Source organism: Buteo buteo, chromosome 10 (genome assembly GCF_964188355.1).
Source record: "Buteo buteo chromosome 10, bButBut1.hap1.1, whole genome shotgun sequence".
NCBI lineage: Eukaryota > Metazoa > Chordata > Aves > Accipitriformes > Accipitridae > Buteo > Buteo buteo.
Genome location: NC_134180.1, coordinates 11,179,731 through 11,195,199, shown reverse-complemented (window position 1 = coordinate 11,195,199; position 15,469 = coordinate 11,179,731). Strand labels below are relative to the sequence as shown.

Genomic DNA, 15,469 nt, shown 5'->3' with positions numbered 1-15,469 from the left:
GCAGCTGTGAATTCATGGGACAAGGATGCCTCTTCATTGACCTGCTCTAGCCTTGCTCCTGCAGGCATTACACCTCCTCCTGCAGTGCTGCTTGCTCCTGGGCGACTATTTCCCTTGTTTTTTTGGGCTGAGGTTGCAGGGTGTGTTGCTGGGAATGCATTGCTTGAGCTCCAGGTTTGGGATTCACGCCCAGCGCCCTTGCTGAGGACCTTTGTACACCCTCCTGCTGTTTGCTGGTGGAACAAAGTTCCCGAGCATCACTCATGCAAGAAGGGGACTTTGGTAAGAGGACTGTGTTGAAATATCTCTGTACAAAGTGCAGATGGAGAGGGGGGGTGGCAGTTGGACAGTTGGATGGTCTCTGGTGGCTGGAAATGCCTGAAGAGGAGCATGGCTGCCCACAGCGTGGCCATGCTGCCTGTGGGTGCTGCCTGTGCAAAGCCTGGGCTGCCCGGGGACGTGCGCTCCTTGGAGAGGCTGGAAATGTGGGATCCCACCATGTGTGATACCGCAGGACCGTGTCTGGAGTATAAAGATGGTTTTGAGCTGTGCAAGGGCAGAGGGGGCCAGAGTGATGATGGCGGTGGGCACCTGTGATGGGTGATGGGGCAGGAGCTCCCCAGGGGTCGGTTTGGTGGGGCAAAACACCTCCCTGGCTTAAGTCACAACTTGGACCACTTAGGAAAGGGCTTGTGCCAGCCCTCACCCCCTTCTCATCCCATCTGAAGCATGGAGCTGGGCCATGGCTCTGAATTTTGGGAGGTCCCAAAATGTTATGGTCCAGAGGGATGCTGCGGCTCCACATGCTCCTGCCTTCTCTAGGTACCAGCCTCCAAGTGGTGTGTGCCCACCTCGTGCATCTGGTTATTGCAATGGGAAGTCTTTTTTTCCTTCAGGTGAGCTTTTTTGGGGTGCTCTGCAGGGATTGGGGGTCCTGGGAGCCCCACTTGGCCCCAGATGTGCTGAATGGAGGGTACAGTGGAGGGCACTGCCCTTCTCTGAAGAACTAGAAGTGACACCCACTGCATCGGGTCAACTGCTTGGCCAAGCAGGGCGAGACTGGGATGACAAGCATTAGCACAGGCAACCTTTCCTCTCCATCCCAAAGCCATCTCCATCCCAAAGCCATCTCCATCCCTTGGCTCCTCCATGTGCAGGGAAGACCCCCAGGCTTGCCCGAAGGGTATTCCATGGCATTTACCCCGTTCAGACATGAAGAAGGTCATTTAATCCAAACAGTTGAGTCCATTGGGCTTCAGGCTCAGCTTTTTGCTGTGCCGGTGACCATAGACAAGGCAGGGGATCCCCACGCTCACAACTTCCTTTTTTTTTTTCTTTTCTCTTGAATCAGAGCAAGAAAGAGAAGTGGAGAAGCTGCTGCAAAGCAATTTCCCCTGTTTTGTCTCTCTGAAATTAAATTTAGAAAATATTCAAGCGGTCTGGCAGAAGAACTTCTTTTGGGCTTTCTCATCTGGCCTGGCTACGTGTCAAATGTGAAAACTTAAGACAAGGAGGTCTAAATAAAGTCTGCAGGTGAAACAAGAGGGAACTTTCAAAATCCTCTGAAATTCATACTTGTCCCAGAGATTTTTGCTAAATCAGTGTTGGTTGGGGTTTTTTTTGTTGTTTTTTTTGTCTTCCACAGGGAGCATGTTCTGCTGGAAATAGCCTTGCAATTTGGTTTTCGGTTGTGTTTTCATCATGCTGGGAACAGATTGCTGTCTAAATCGGGAGAATGGCTTTAACTGAAGACTTCAGGGTTGTTTTGCTCTGCTCCTGAGCATTTGCACCACGGCTTTGCTTTCTCTGGCTGCAAACTGCAGAGCTGAGGGCCTCTCTAGCTCATGGGAGCAGCTAAATTTATTAACAAAACATCTTGTGCTGGGCTGAGGCCAAAGTGCAGCTCCCTGCCTTACTGGGGTTAAAGGACCAGCCACGCCGACCCGACTTTGTGGTCACTTTCTTGTTATTTATTTTAACAGGATAACTCGGGCAGGGGGAACCTTGGGAGCCTCTGGTCCAACCTGCTGCCCAAGGCAGCCCTGGGGTCGGACGAGGTTGCTCAGGGCTTTCTCCAGCCTGGTCTTGAGCACCTCCAAGGATGGAGGTGGCACGACCTGTCAATGTTGGGTTACCCCCAAAATTTCCTCCCTCTGTTTTTTTGTTTGTTTGTTTGTTTGTTTGTTTGAAATTCTATTGCATGTGCTTTGTCTCTCAGCTGCTCTATTCCTCACGGTTTGTGTTTTCTGGCATGCTTTGCAAACGAGGAACGTGCTTTCTTCCAGCTGCCACTGGGCTCACCAGGGTGGCTGTCTCAGCTGTGCAACACCTTGCAGCTCAGCTGCAAACCGCTGAGTGAAAAACCAAGCCTCTGTGGTCACCTGCTTCGGATGCAAAAGTATCTGAGCTCCAGTGGGGCAGGGCATGCCCTTGCAGGAGGGTGAGAGCATGCAAATCTCTGCTAACGAGCCCCCTCACCCCCAGTGCTCCTTCTCCCATGGGATAAATGAGGATTAGGGACAGGGGACACACACCCCCGCTTGGCAAGAGGTTGGGGCTGTGATGCTGGTGGGCTTGGATGTACCAGGACCCTGCTCCCAGACAGGCACACGGCTCGCTCCTTCGGTATCTTTTATTAATGTATAGAAAATGCATTAAAAAAAGGAACTATACATAGCCTAAGAGCGGTCAGGACTAAAAATACTAGTTAACAATGGTTAACAAGCGTCGATCCCATTCTCTGAGCTACGTTTTCATTACGGGGTGGGGAGGGTTGTTTAATATATTATTTATTTATATTATTTATTTTATTTATGCATTTATTTGCTTTTACCTTCCTGCTTGTTTGGTTGCGTTGGTTTGTGTTTGAGTTCATCAGAACCTATCCAAGGGATTCGTTGCCTCCGTTCTTCCTTCTTATTTATGGTTTTTAATTTTTTTTAAAGTAATAAACACAATTCCAGGGTAACACCTGTACACAGGGGGCTGCTTGTTTGTTTGTTAGGTCTTCGTGTCACCATCCTTCTGAGAAACCACTGGCACCTGGAGAGCTGCAGGCTGGGTACCGAGGTGGGTCTGGGCATCAGCATCTCCCCAGGGAAGAGCCTTTCCCTCTCCCTTACACCAAACCTCCGCCAGCAAGCAGCTGCCGCCACCATCTGGGCACCACCAGGTTTAAGGAAGGGGGAAGGTGACCCTGCAGGGTACCAGTGGTCCCCAAGGGGCTCGGTTGGGTTTGATGGCCATACTGGGGTGCTAGGTTGGCAGAAACAGGGATGGGCTTCTTGCTTGGCCCTGGACAGAGAGCTTCATTAGTGGGTGTAAGCATGAATTAAAGTTTTTTGGGGGTAAGAGCTCTTTGCTGGCAGTGTCTGGTAAGGTCAAAGCTTGTGGGCATTGCTGGGGAGGCACAGGGCAGGGGGTGTGTCGTGGGCCCAGGGTGCGATGGTGGGGACTGGTGGGGATGTACCAGGAGGGTGGCTCTGACTCTGGATGAAGGGCACGTGCTGGCACAGAGGCGATGCACCAGCTGGGTATTTTGGCTCCTGCTATATTTTAGCAGGTCACTCTAAGCGTGTTGCAGGCACAGGGCCACTCCAGCGTGGGGACGCCACTGCCTGAGCCCTCGCCTGCTGCACCACTGGGGACGAAGGTGGTGTGAGCTGTGCTTTCCACACCTTGATGCTTCACCTGGGGTAAGCATCACTTTGGGAAGGAGTTAAGAGGTTGGGGCAAGAGCGTGTTTAGACTGGTACTATGCTTTGAGATGCTCATGGTAAAGTAATGCAAAGATAAGGAGTAGAAACAAAAGCTTCTCCCCAGCCTTTGTGTGGATACTCTTCCAGCATCTGTCTCCCAAAACCCAGCTACCTTTGGGGAGGGCCTGGCCTCTCTCCTTCCCCAAATTATTCCTTCATAAATGCTGTCTTAAGGATCACTTTACTAAAAGCAGCTTTTCCTTTTAGGGCTTTGTTTTTCTTTGGTTATGTTTTAGTGCAGTGTGTAGTGAGAAGGTGGGCTTGGAGGTCTGGCAGGAATGGAAACAGAGGGAAATTAAAATTGGGCAAGAGATGAGAAAGTCCCTTGGTGTTTTGTTCCAGGATTTGGGGGTTAGAAATAAGAGGCAGCTTTGAAAGGCTGAGAGGGTCCTGGGCATGTGTGGTGCTCTGCTGGGTGAAGGACCTAACATGCTTCTTCCTGCTTGATGTTATGGGAGTTGGCATCTCGCAGTAGGTAGTGTGGTTTGGGTAACATCTTCAGGTTCCTTTTTGGGCTCTGGGCCAAGCCTGGGTCATATGAGCTGGATGGCAGAGGACCCACCAGATCCCAGCAATGGTTCACGTGCTAGAGCCAAGGTCTCTTGAGATGAGCACTGCACGGGAACCAGGCTTGGTTTCTGGGAATTTCAGGCTTGTTGCCAAGACTTCATTCAGTCTTAATACTGTGCTGATGGGGGACAGGGCCAAACTTGGTCTGGTTGGAGAATGAATTCAGAAAAAGGGCTTGCCCAACCAGTGATGGAGGGTGAAGAGAGACTGTACTTAATCACCTGGCAATTCTGTAGCATCAACATTAAGCACAAATTTGCTTGAAACCACTGGCAGGAACTTCATCCAAAAAAAATTCATCAGGCAATGATGAAAAATAAATTTCTGGAAGATTGTATCTTGTATATGGACAATGTGAACAAGGGAAAATGGCCCAAATGTTCGGGTCGTCGTTGCTGATTGTGTGCCTAGGCTTGGCTTAGGTTATCATCAGGAGAAACCATGACGTGTAGCAGTCTTTCCTTTAAAAGATTTTTAGCAACTGCGTTTAACCATGGTAATGGAAAGGCAACACCCTGGTAGCATGCGTGAGATCCGGGACCAGCATTGGTATATAATGGCACCGGAAGGTTGGATGTTATCTCCAAGGGTGTCCTTCAGACTTGATGATGGAGTTGTGTCAACTGGGCCCTCTCATCCCAGTTACAGGACTTGTAAAAGGGATGACAGACATGAGCAGGGAGCGAGACATATACGTCAGTAAATCTATTTAGAGAATAATCGGCCTTTTTGAGGATCTTCTTTTGAACCTCCTGGAAAAGCTTGGCCTGTTTTGATTTTCTGTTTGACTTGTACTTTTGAAAAAAGATGTTTCTTGCCTTCCACTTGATTGTGAGTGATGAGCTCCCATGTTTCCACTGATGTCTCTTCCTTTCACCTGGGTAGATAAGCAAAGAGCACCATCTGAGGTAGGCGATGAATGCCATCCACTGCCAATCTCTGCTCCTAGTTATAACCACTGCGCTATAGCGCTTTTGTGAGGACACTTCTTGCCTATAAACTCTTGGTGATGTTGGGAAAAATATTACTATGCTGGTCTACTAGGAGGCTTCTTAGGTTTTAATCAGTTCTATCTGCTGCTTCTTGTGGGCTTTTGGGGCCTCAAATAGGGCAGGTTGCTCGGGAGGCATGACATGCTGCCACCTGTGACACTGGCTGTGTCCTGCAAGAGATCCCATCATCTGCAGCCTCTCTGACTGACCTGTTCCTCAACTGGTTGACTTGTTGCCTGATTTGTTGCTGATGGGAAGTAAGAAAAGGTGCCACATTTACACACAAGATGTTGCTGAGCTAGCAGCTTGTAAGCTGACCACTTGAAGGAATGGACCCTGTATCTAATCCTGACCTTGGTGTTAGCTGTGATTTCGTGTGCCCGTACATGGCATTGGAACAAGGACGCTGCATTTCCCGCTTAACGCCCTTTTTCAGCTCTGCAGCCGTGGTGAGTAACGTCAGAAAATCCAGGAGCATGACCATGAAAGAGACACTGGCCTGAATTATAAGCTACTGCAAAGATGCCTTTATATTGCCATCTGGAAGATGTTTCTTGAGACAAAACAGCTTCAGTGTGATCAAATCAAAAAGCAGTGTTTAGCATTTGTAATGCTCTCTTGGCTGCGAACCCAGCGATGAGCTGCATTGTCCTTGAGCACGGAGATGAGTGCCTTCTCCGGCACCAGGTCAGTGACAATGCCCAGCATTGATCAGAGCCCTCGGCAGAGGAATGACTCCAGCGTGGTGGTTGTTTGGGCTACGTGAAGGTGGTGTCAATGACAACAGAGCGCAGCCACAGTTATCTGAAGGGTCCATATTCCTTAAGATAGGAGAAGTTAAGGATGGGAAGAGTGAGCTCCTCTATTCTTCCAACGGTCTTGAAGTGCTCCAAAATCTGAATGGACTAAGACTCCCTTCCAGGAAGGGAAACAGTTGATTTCCCATTAGAGAGATGGTCATACCAAGGCACTGAGATTTGTATCCCTCTTGTGATGGCAGTAAAGAGGGATGGTGTAGGAGAAGGAAGGGAATGGGCATTTCTCAGCTTGCGCTTTTCTTCCCTTGGCTGTGTCATCATCCTTCCCCATGTGCATGGAGGTCCCCGAACAAGAGCACCTGGGCTGTGCCAGCTGCTGGCTTCAGGCTGGACTGCAGTTGTGTGATAGGTCTTTTGGTTGCTGCTCCTAGACTTCAAGACCGCAAGTAGTGATTTTGCTCCCACATCACCTAATTTGACTCCTTTCTTTTCCATCAAGCTCATAATAACCGAAGCAGATGTCATGTGCTTGGAGTGGGATGAGTTCAGCTTGGAGGAGTGGCTGATGCAGGTTGGGGCTGGTGGAGCAGCTCTTGTTCCCCTACACCCCACGGACACGAGGATGACTTTGGCTGTGCTGGGGCCAACACGTGAGCTGTGGGCTCTCTAGGGTTTGCCTACATATGCAGATATTTGCCAAGCCCTCCTGGTGTGATCTGTGAAAACTGGGGATGGGATGAGCCTTGCGTTTGCTCATCCTCGCTTTGTCTCCATGAATACAGTGCCTGTGCGTAGGGGAGGGATGACCAGGCCAGAAGGAAAGATGGGCCTCTGTCTGCTGGAAGAGTTGGTGTCTACAAGATGGCACGAAGCTTGGGACCTCCCTGCTGGGAGGGGACAGGGAGACAGGGAGAGGACGGGTGTCCCTGGCCATGACTGGGGTGCAGGTGGCCACACCAAGGTCCCTGTGGGGAAGGGTTCTGCCACAAGCCCCATGGCAAACATTTCTAACAGGGTTTGCTGGGGATTTCGACATATTTTAAAAAAATATCAAAAAATCTATCTGTCTCCCTCTCTTTCTTCTCATGTTAAGGGCCAGAGTATTGGGGTAGGGAGATTGGAAATTTGGTATTTCTCTGGGACAGATGCAAAGCAATGAGGTCTTTCCTTTCCCACGGCCTTTGCTTGTGCCATGGTTCCCTCTAGCACTTGTGAGGGGCGGGTTGCTATCTCAGACGAGTAGTAATTTTTTTTTTCCCTTTTCATATTATAAAATACAAACAAATGACAGAAAAGGTCAGGTGGTGGGAGGCAGGAGGGGGTTCAGCTGGCTCAGAGCTGTAGGGACCGTCGCTTCCTCCCAGAGATGTTACGGTGGTTGTAAGGTCGCATCTTCATTTCCACGAAGGGGATGGAGAACTCGTGGCCTTTCCAATGGTACCAGTTAATCCCCTGGCAGGAGGGAGAGAAAGGCACAGGGTAAAGAAAGACCCTAACAAGAAACTAGAGTGGGAGAGGAAGGAAACAACATTGATCACTGTAGAGAAGCCAGGAGGAAGAACTTGCTACAGCAGGAGCAAGAAACTCTTCTGCTGCTATGGCTTGATTGTTTTTTCCCACCACTCAAAGGCCCCGATCAAATTTCATCTATGCATATTTTTTTAATGTAACTTAACAAGGTGCTATAGTAAATGCCTGTGGCAGCCAGGGTGAAGCACAAAGCATCAGCCTAAATGGCTTGAAGGTGGTTCCCTTTGCTCCAGCTGGTGTGGGGTCACCCCACCAGTGCCCCTGACCCCGGTGCACTGATCACACAGCCTCAGCCATAGCCTAGGCTTGCTGTTGTCCTTGGTTGCATCCCTAGAAGAAATGCTGAAGGCTTTCAGCCCAGCTCTGCCCTTACCTGACTGTGCCGGGACTCTCCGTACTTGCCATTGAGGTTGGTGCGGTGGCAGTTCTTATACCACCAGGCCCCTTTGTAGGACATGGCGCAATTGGTCACAGCGACATCGTTGTCCCTGTCCTTGGTGGAGAAGGGGCGGCCCTGGTGATAGGTGAGGGAGTCCCCTGTGAAAAGAGGTGCTGTTAGAGGTGGTGGAACCCAAGTCATCTGATCCTTTCACGAGGAAATTAAGATATTCTGGTATATGTGGTAGCCTGCCAATCAACAGCTCAAGCAGTTGAAGGTCTGGGAATAATGTTAACTGGAATTGCTCACAATTGGTTCATCTGAGGTCCTCTGCTGTCGGTTTAGGATCAGTACAGACCATAGTAAAACTTAGAGGCTGCTTGGGTTTGGCAGATAAAATGCTATATGGGTTTGGATCTGAATTTCAGTGTTTCAGAAATGAATTAAATGCTAGATTTGGGCATCCCTGATTTCCTGAAGCCTGTCTCTGCTACATAACTTCAGAATGCTTTCTACCTCTTTCCCTCCTGTTAGCCAAAGGGAACTTTTTCTCCCAAAGGAGACCAAGCATTCATCTCTTGAATCAAGATGCTTGGCCTTCTTTTCTGCCTTTGGATAAGGGGAAGAAGCTTTTGGAAGGTGTGTGATGTCTTATTCCACCAAAACCACCGAACTCATTTCCCCTCCTAAGGAACAAGGGAACTGCTTTTGGGTGAAAGAAGAGCCGAAGTGAAATATGGTCATTATTACAATTGAGCAATGTACTTACTGGAGACATTCATAATATACTCCTTGGTGGTCCCTAAGAAAATACAAAGTGGACCCATGTGTCTGTGTGCAGTCCAGCCACCAAAAGGCTCACTAGGACACCTCTTGGCAATGAACCATTTGGTGAGTCTTGGCTCTCTTTGCTCAAGGTGGAGCAGAAGCTCCTTGGTTGGACGGCTAGAAGAAGAGCTTGCGTGAGGAACAGGAGAGAGTTGTGTCTGCAGCACTGTTACTGGCATTTTTGGCAATAGGTTGTGTGCCTCGTGCCCTGGGACTTAAGGTCAGAGCAAGTGCTGTGTTACATGCAACCAAGATCCCTGTCTCTTCTCGTCCAGTGGCAACTACCAGATACTGTGTAAGAAATTTCCTGCATATTAGATATGGTGTGGGGTTCCTTACTAAGTACATGGCAGTGAAGTTTTGTATAGATCACAGAGGCTTGCAGTCATTAGGCATGTCTGTCCCAGCTAGAGGGGCTTCAGCTGTACCCCTCTACCACTTCTCAGGGAAGAGACCCCCTCCCTCCATCACCCACTGTTTTCTGGTGGGCAAAGCCTAGCCCTGCTGCATCAACCGAGCAAGCAGGTGTGACAGTGTCCTTGCAAAACTGGACCATGTTTAGCCTCTGCATGAGGAAATGATGCAGAGGATTTCAGATTTTTTCCATTGCTGTGGGAGGGCAATAAATACACCCTCCAGCATGGCATCAATAGTGAGCTGCGGTGACTGCCAAGTGAGATGACACCTCTGACAATTGACCTAGTTATTTGAACAGCAATGCCTCTGATATTTAATATCTAATCCCCAATGGAAAATTCCCTGTGTCCTTAGTGGGATTTGTCAGCCTGGTTTACATGATGGACTGCAGGAAGGCAGAAAGGGCTATGGGTTAGTGTCTTGCTGCTCCAGACAAGTAAGCTTTGATATTGGGATTTCCTTTACAGTTTCAGACCCACCAGTCCCAGCATTTCCCTACTACTTGCTAGCAATGAGATTGTACCTGAAGTGCCATTGTAGTCCCCAACCCGTAGCTTGTACAGGCTCCGGGAGTCGCCGATGGAGAACTTGTCGTAGTAGGCATACGCCGCTTCCTGGCCATCCCTCATGTCTATTCGCAACTCGTAGCGCCCTTGGGACGTGATCTTGTGGATGTTGTCCAAGCCTGGTGAGACAAGCAGCGAGACACCTGGTGAGACCTGGTGCCTGGATCCGCTCTGTGAGCAAACAAAAAAAGCTCTATGCAAATAAAATGGCTGTGGGAAACAAGAGCGAAGAGAGGAATCAAAGAGCAACAGCACTTCTGATTAAGTCTTTGTCTCTCCTGGCACTGGTGGGGTCTGAGCTCTCTGTTCCCACTCAAGCTTCACCTCCCCGTGGCTATGAGAGGTGGGCTCAAGGCCCAGGTTCAGCTTTCTCCATGCTGCTGAAGCTGGGGGCGTTCAGCTGCGGAGCCCTGGTGCTTCTCACGTTGCTGTTAAGCTCCCATACAAGCCAAAGCGTGTTTATGCTGCAGGGCTGGCTTTGGCTCACATTCAGGTTTTGGGGGAGCACACACCATTTCAGAGCTGTGCTGGGTCTCTCACTCACCCCTTTCCTACTTTCTTTGGACAACTGTCATGTTGGCCAAGGCCAGGTGAGGCCCATGAGCTGTCACCAATGCAACCTGTAGTCACCCAAAGGAGGATGATGGGTTTTGGTCCATGAAGACCCCCACAGTACTCCCTTCTCTCCTAGGAGGAGCAGAGTAGGGAGCTGCTGGCCTTCACGATGTGCTTTTATGTGGTGTGCCCATGAGTGACTTTCTAACGTGCCAGACAGGGAACGAACAATATAAGGAAAACTGTCCAAGGGAGAGCGTAGAGGAGTGGGGTGAAAGGCAAGGAGCCAACAGCCGGCACAGGTGAGCAGCACAGTGTTCGGGGAGCTTGGGTTTGATGTGTTGATGAAAGACAACTGGTTAAGGTGTTACCCAGCCAAAACTCATCCTCCAAGTTTCCGAAGCCAACCCGGTAATCTGCCCATTTCCGGAAGAAATCAGTCAGCCCGTTCTGCCGCCTCTGGAAGACCTGTGGTGGGGGAAGACGGGGAAAACTCAGTGTGAAGGAGAAGAGGGATGGCCTCGCTGGGCTTTGGGGCACACAAAATAAAGACAATACTTTGTTTTTCCATTGCGCCTTTCAGGGGAGAAAATTGCAATGCTCATCCAGTTAGTGTTAATTGCAGCCATGCAGTTAATTCCTGTGCAGATGGAGAAACTGAAGAGGTGTTAGATGATGTCCAAAGCAGATCAATGTTATAATAGGAAGGAATTAGCCTTCAACCTTTCTGCTCTACACGATGTGTGGTGCCTCTGGTTTTCTAGCACGTGATTCTGCTTTTGGCTGGCTCTTTCTGGGATATCCAAGGGGATGATCTGAGGCAGAGTGAGATGGAGGGAAATTTCCTGGATAAAATAAAATCTGTGCTAGAAATCAGCATTTGAGGAAGCCCATTTTTTTTTTCAACTATACATCTAGCAGAGTTTTGTGTAATGCATGTAAGTGTTTGACATGAATAAAATCAAAGCACCAGAGCATTATTTACTTAAGCTGTCAGTCCATCTACATCAAGACAAGCAGTGTTTGTGCAATTCAAAAGCCAAACAGGCATTTTCCTCTAAAATGCTCCTGTGCAGACTCAATCGGGGTGATGCCTGACACCCTCCTACTGCAGGCAGTATGAATCATTCCCCATGAAAGCTATCGGCCATTAATTTCATTTTTAGAACAATAAATCAGCTTCACTCTCAGATTTTGCTCTCCAGAAGCACAGCAAACATGTCAAATAAATCAAAGGGCATTCCTCCAAGTGTAACTGTTATTACTGGAGCGTGGGCCATTCCCTATGGCGTGGGAAATGAAGCGTGCGATATTAAGCCTTCTGTTGTTCCCGCGCAGCGTGGTTCTTGGCTTTGCTGGTAGGATGAGGCTGGGTTACTTTGCCATGGGGACAATGCGTAGGACAACCGCATGGCTACTCACAATCCAGCCGCCTCCATCGGTGGTCATGTCACAGTAGACCTGAACCCGCTGGCTGAGGTCCCCGTTGATGGAGATGGTGTAGACGCCGCTCAGTGTGTCTCCATTCATCAGGTGCTGGGCGCAGTCCTGAGGGTTAGCAAAGACACGTCCACCTGCAAAATTAAAAAAAAATAATCAAAATTTAAGCAGAGTGACACACTTTCCACATGCCTCAGGCCCCACTGGTTACGATCCAGGAAAGGTCTAACTTGCCTTCTGCTTCCCGAGTTATTCTGTGAGGCGGTGGGACTTTACATCTGCCAACAACGTCAGGATTTAATGGAAAAAAATATGTGCATATATTAATGAATGTCCTATACATCCTATATTGGAAAGGCGCATGGTAACATCGCTATGAATGATGAGGGATGTCACTTCTTGGACTGTCTTTCTGCACCATGTCTGAAACCCTGGGGTTTAAGCTGTCACGAGCATATTTAGACAGCTGTGAAAATACCAAAACCTGTTCTCCTCTCAGGATTGCCAGCTCCAAACAAGTTTTATGACCTTACTGATTCCAGGGGGATTCTCCCGATCCATGCCCTTGGAAATGATGGTGGACTTACACCAGGCTGATTGTCACTTGCAAACTGAGCAGGAATTAGGTCATGCGAGATGCTAGAGATGGGCAGCATGGGCTGTGTGGCTGTGCTCCAGGTGTCCTCTAATGAAGAAACATCTCATTTTGGGGGCCAGAGTTTAAGACAGTCTTAACTAAAAGGCCCCAGCAGTATAGGGATGTCGACTCTGGGTTCAGTTTCTTCTCATTTAATGCAAAAAGAGGAAATACATCTTTTTCTTTGCTGTTGGTGCATATGCATGATGGAGTAAATGAGTGCAGAGCTGGCGACATGGATGTGGCTTTCGAGGGTGCCTCAGTTACGCATTGAGAAGGTATGAAGGATGTACTGTGTGCATCCATCACAGCTGTGTGATACCCCATAGGACCAGGGTACAGACCCTTGTCTGTTATTTCCCACTTGGGTGTATTACCCCCACCCTTGCGACCTGAAGATTCAGAGGTCGTCGCTTTGTCCAAACGTTGAAGATCCCCTATTTTTTCCTGTCTCCGTGGCCTGTAGTGGAAGGTCTGGTGAGACAGTGTTTGCATTTTATAGTATCCAACAATGAAAACTGCTTCAAAGACAACCACTTCAGGCTCCCCTGAGCTCTGCGGAGGTTACTTGTTTCTTAATTTATATTCATATCTTTAAGAGCCAAGGAGACCTTGAAAGACATTTCAAACCACCATAAATTATAAATACTGTATCTGTTTCTTCCTTTTGTCCCATCTGTATACAATTCCCCAAGAACCTTATGCAAACATGAAACAAAGAGGCCGAGCTATTACTATGTCAGAGGGAATGGAAGAACCCTGGGATGTGTACTGTGAGCAGAAAAAAGCAAAACAATTTAAATTAAGTCTGTTTTTTTTTTCTTTTCTTTTTTTTTGGTCTCCTTAAAGGCAAGTCCTTGTTCTCTGCAAAGTGCCCTGATGCACTGCCAGAGTAAATTGAATCTCAGACCCCGATTCTTCGCTGAGGGGTGCTGCCCATGGATTGCATTGCCTCGGTGATTGTTCTGGGGTGCTTCTGTCTCATTGATATATGGGGTAAGTAGGGAGAAACTGGTGTCTTGCTGATGCCTATCTTCATCTTAAAAGCAAATTAAACCTGTGTTTGGATGTTGCATCAGCTGGCAATGGTGTCTCTAATGCTGCTGAGGTCTGACATTTGAGTTTAATGGAAACAGTGCTCTCCTTGCCTGATGTGAGTGGGTTTCTACTGCTTTATCCCAGCTGAGAAGCCAGCCCCAGGCAGTTTCATCCCTGACTCCCTAATACAGCCTCAGAGATTACACACATTTTTCCATCACTTGCCTGAATTGCACTGGCTTTATGTGCCCATGTAAGAGGCGAGAATAACAGGAAAGCCTGATCCATAGATGCATTAGAGAAGAGTCTTTTCTTTTTTTGTTGATGTAAATAGTTTCTATTATCTCTTAAAAGCAGGTGAAGGGACCTTTGCATGTAACTGGGATGGGGAAATGTATCCACAGCAGATTCAAGGAGAACTCTCCTAACTGAAATGGCAGAGCAGATGGGAGGAATTTCAGTGGACATCATCTTCAGGCTTCTTAGTGCTTTTGAAGCCCAGGAGAAATGTAATTAGATTCAGCCCTGAACAAAATGCACTCTGTCTGTTAAGTGTCCATGCCTAGCAAGGCTTTTCAAAGAGGGTGAGGGACGATATGCTTTGAGCGGTTTCTAATGTGAACAGTTGCAAAGGGTGGAGACAATGGTGACAGTTTCATGCAAGCTTCATTCTTGTAAGCATAAGCACTCTGTGAGGGTTGCAGTGGCTGTGGATGCCCACCCTTTCATTTGGAAAGGAAACCATTCCCATTGCCTTAGCGAGTTGTGACTTCTCTAGAATTAGAGGGGGGAGGAATAATGCAATTCGATAAAAACAGTGGGACCACAGTCCTGCAGGCATGATGGCTTTGCTGTCTTACTCCACCGATGGTGGTGCAGGTGCACTTGCTTGGTATTTCCAGGGATGCCCCATCCCTGGAAACATTCAATGTCAGGTTGGATGGGGTTCTGAGCAACCTGCTCTAGTTGAAGATGTCCCTGCTCATTGCAGGGGTATTGGACTAGATGACCTTTAAAGGTCCTTTCCAACCCAAACTATTCTATGATATTTGTAAGAGATCAGACCATGCCTACACCATGGAGGAACCAGCTGGGTCTCTCCCCACTCGCTCCAAGAGCATACCTGTTGATACCTGTTGTTGACTTTTGTGGTTTTTTTCCCTCTGTTTATGAATTTGAGGAGGGGCAAGGGCAAGGCAGTGGGCCTGGTAGATAGTTCCTGGTCTGAAGCTCAAATTCCCTTGCCCTGGGCTGGGTCTTGTGTTTGTATTACAGATCTTCCAGCCATTAACTCTTCGTAGCAAAGCAGCACTGTAGGTCATGGCAATGAATGTACCTCTCTGTGGATCATGGTGAAACGCTGCCTGAGGAGGGAAAGCCCATAGAAGCAGTCCATGTCTACCAGATGTGGCGCAAGTCCTCACCTGTAGTGAAGGTAGTGGAGACGAAGCCGCTCCGCATGGCATTTTGGGCAGCTTGTAGGCGCACAGTGTACTCTGTGGTCTCAGAAAGTCCCTCCAGGCGGATCCATGTGTCATCAGCATCCACAATCAGCTCCTGTACATGGGTCCCAGAAGGAGGTAGACACCAAGAGCAACAGATGAGAAAAGTGATGGGGAGCCTAAAGAGCAAGTGAGGAGGGAAGGGAAGCGACAAACTACCTCAGCCCTTGGTGCCTGGCCAAGGAGTGTTGCATGGCCGCTTACACCCCTGGACTAAGTCAGCCTGAGATCAATGAATATGTTCAACCTTTTGGGATGGTTTGGGTGGGAGAAAGCTAGCTGGTTTGGACACAGGAGATTTAAGTGTTTGCAGTCTGTGTGCTCAGTTTACCGACTCTGTTGGGATCTGTGTGTCCTCAGTACGGGGCATGACGGATTGCCCAAGCATCACAAGGAGTAGAGCTGGCCAAACCTTGTTATCAGCCAGTTTTGACTCTGTCAATTCCTGTCATGTTAATTTTTCTGGTCATCAGCCAATGCCATATAGCATTATATCGAA

General features: G+C 48.6%; 1 protein-coding gene across 1 annotated transcript in view; it reads right to left on the bottom strand.

Moving 5' to 3' along the window:
• Positions 1 to 7,296: 7,296 nt before the first annotated feature.
• The window catches only part of TNR (tenascin R), a 29,067-nt gene continuing 20,894 nt past the window's right edge, over positions 7,297 to 15,469 (bottom strand). Inside the window, exons 16-21 of the mRNA XM_075037545.1 lie at positions 14,893 to 15,025; positions 11,776 to 11,927; positions 10,725 to 10,821; positions 9,756 to 9,917; positions 7,982 to 8,145; positions 7,297 to 7,530 (exon numbers count right to left, since the gene is read on the bottom strand). Coding sequence (XP_074893646.1) covers positions 7,411 to 7,530; positions 7,982 to 8,145; positions 9,756 to 9,917; positions 10,725 to 10,821; positions 11,776 to 11,927; positions 14,893 to 15,025 — 828 coding nt within the window. The 3' untranslated portion in view covers positions 7,297 to 7,410. The remainder of the gene's footprint in view (positions 7,531 to 7,981; positions 8,146 to 9,755; positions 9,918 to 10,724; positions 10,822 to 11,775; positions 11,928 to 14,892; positions 15,026 to 15,469) is intronic.